This window comes from Loa loa, assembly GCF_000183805.2.
Source record: "Loa loa unplaced genomic scaffold supercont3.277, whole genome shotgun sequence".
NCBI lineage: Eukaryota > Metazoa > Nematoda > Chromadorea > Rhabditida > Onchocercidae > Loa > Loa loa.
Window position 1 is genome coordinate 46,642 of NW_018108457.1, and position 2,747 is coordinate 49,388.

The window sequence follows — 2,747 nt, forward strand, 5'->3', positions numbered from 1 at the left end:
TATATATATATATATATATATATATATATATATATATATATATATATATATATGCATGTATATATATATATATATATACCGAAATGGACAATTTATGTTTTATTAAGGCTGGGATATAGTTGGACAGGCCGAAACTGGTAGTGGTAAAACGGCCGCATTCATTTTACCAATTATCAATCACATCATGAATAATGGTGAACCGACTGATTCAAAATGCGCTCCAATTGCTTTGATAATAGCACCAACACGTGAATTGGTCGGACAGCTATATAATCAAGCTAGAAAATTCGCTGATGGTATCGTTTATGGCACAATTTACGTAATCAGTAGGTTAAACCTGGAAGTAGTTAAACATTGACTCTGAATAATTTTGAAATTTATCTTTTCATTTTACCTAACATTTACTGTCATGTAAACTCCATGTATAGGCTTGTCAGAAATTATTGGGTAATCTCCAGCAAGGCCAGAATGTTTAATAATGTCTCTGCTTCCCGAATTGTCAAACCTTCATCTTTATCTCCATTTTTTCTTCGTCTCTCCTTCATTTTCTGATCTTTTCTTTATCTTATTTATCTTTAGTATTATCGAGATTTCAACATGTTCAATACTTCAACATTACTTCTAATTATAGTAGCGCAGCTATTTTGACATCAACTGACTTGTCCGCTTTCATTTGTCATAATCCTATCTGAACATTTCTTACACTCATTGCTATCAATTTTCTGCATGTGAATTCGAATGTAAGAGAAATTTGCTTACTTCTACAGTGAAACTTACAGGAACGGGTGTAACAACGGCGAAGGCATATGGACAATACAAGTTGATGGAAAATGTAATGGAGCTGGAAAGAGGCTGTAATATGCTGTTTGCGACGATGGGAAGATTAAAAGATTTCGTGGAGCGTGGAAAGGTGCCAATTTGAACCAAATGATATTTGCACAATCAATGTTGGAGATTTTATTTTTATTACATTAATATTTTTTTTGTAAAAATGTCTGAATATTTTGTTGGAATGTGAAAATTAGGATTCACTGCTATATATATATCAAGTGTTATCATGGCAATTTGGCAAGACTACGTGAAATGGTACCATTTCGACTTGGTTGAATTTCCATAACATTTGGGCGTAGTATGAGTATTATTATACTTCCAACACTTTCAAATTTTAATTTATGGCATAATTTTGTTAACCGATATGATAATATTTTGTGAAATATCCGAAACGATTAGTTTTCCTGAAGGAGAAAGGTTCAGTTTGTGTATTCTTATTGGTATTCTTGTTTAGAAAAAATTCGATGGTTATTTAGGTGAAGTTGCATAATATCAGTTTTTTTGTGCTGGATGAAGCCGATCGCATGCTTGGTCAAGATGCCTTTCAAACAGATATCATGTGTCTCATTCAAAGGCCTGATTTTCCTTCGGTAAGTTTAAGCGAACAAAACTTTGTTGTACTGTTTTCCAAAAAATGAAAACATACACTGAAAGTCATTGAAATTTAGAAAAAATATGATTCATAAATTATCATTGCTTTGGAGTAAGTTATTCGACTTAATCGAACATTTCCCGGCTTACTGAGTTTCCTGGACATTTCTGGAGTAGATCCTGCCTGTTTCGAAATTTAAACATGTTTTATAGATAAACAGCCGGCAAACATTACTATTCAGTGCCACGTTCACACCAGAAGTACAAGAGTTAGCAGCAAAACTTCTGAAAAAAGACCATGCGTTTATATCAAATGGTAAAATCACTGCGGCTAATCCTCTCGTTGAACAGAATTTTATTGAGGTTAGTTAAATGTCATTTTCATGGATATTTAACTGTCTAGGTTAGCCCACTTAGGTAAGATCGATCAGGTTGGAAAGTTTCACTATGTCGATTTGTCGTCTTGGTTTGTTTGAAACAAAACATCTTAAGGACATTTTGCTCTCTGAGTTTCACCTGTTTGTCTACCTAGGAACGCAATCTCTATCTTTTATTAGAATTACTTTTTCTATTGCAGGTTACATCCGAAAATAAATTTGACAAACTGATACAATTATTGGAAGAAGATAGAGAAAATAACGGTGATGTAGCACGTACTCTGGTTTTTGTTCAGCGGAAACAAATGGCCGATGTTATAGCTTTAAATCTCATTCAAAAAAACATACGATCAAGCAGTGTCAGCGGGTAATGCTTCAAATTAGTGATCAAAATTTATTTAATATGAAAATTCAGACTTGTCAAAGTCAAAAAATCTATCTGTAGTCCTCTTCGTATCTTCATTTTCACTAACTTGTATTTATAATAGCTTATAATAAATAGTTCACTTGTAATGAATTTAAGGAAACCTAAACAACTATTTTATACAGAAATACTTAAATGCTATATTGCCTGAAGAAATATTGAATGCCTGCATTACAGAGATCGTGTGCAGAAACAGCGGGAAGAGGCATTAGCAGATTTTCGAAAAGGTAATATTAAAGTCTTGGTTGCTACTGATGTTTGTGCGCGTGGTATTGATGTCAAAGATCTCCAGCATGTTAGTTTATGTACTTTGTTTGATATTACATTTCTTGCTATGCTTACTATTTCTTAATTGCGTACTAGATGTTGTTTCCACTGATTATGTAGATTGGTTCATTTCACTTCATTCCACACTAATTGCATAAAAAAAATGTCTATAACACTTCAATTTTATATACATATATATATATATATATATATATACATATATATATGTATATATATATATATATATATATATATAT

At 32.1% G+C, this 2,747-nt stretch overlaps 1 protein-coding gene across 1 annotated transcript in view; it reads left to right on the forward strand.

Annotated features, from left to right (window-relative positions):
- The window catches only part of LOAG_18361 (DEAD/DEAH box helicase), an 8,433-nt gene that overhangs the window by 4,511 nt on the left and 1,175 nt on the right, over positions 1-2,747 (forward strand). Inside the window, exons 12-17 of the mRNA XM_020451022.1 lie at positions 108-296; positions 780-910; positions 1,308-1,421; positions 1,636-1,785; positions 2,000-2,166; positions 2,401-2,518. Coding sequence (XP_020305234.1) covers positions 108-296; positions 780-910; positions 1,308-1,421; positions 1,636-1,785; positions 2,000-2,166; positions 2,401-2,518 — 869 coding nt within the window. The remainder of the gene's footprint in view (positions 1-107; positions 297-779; positions 911-1,307; positions 1,422-1,635; positions 1,786-1,999; positions 2,167-2,400; positions 2,519-2,747) is intronic.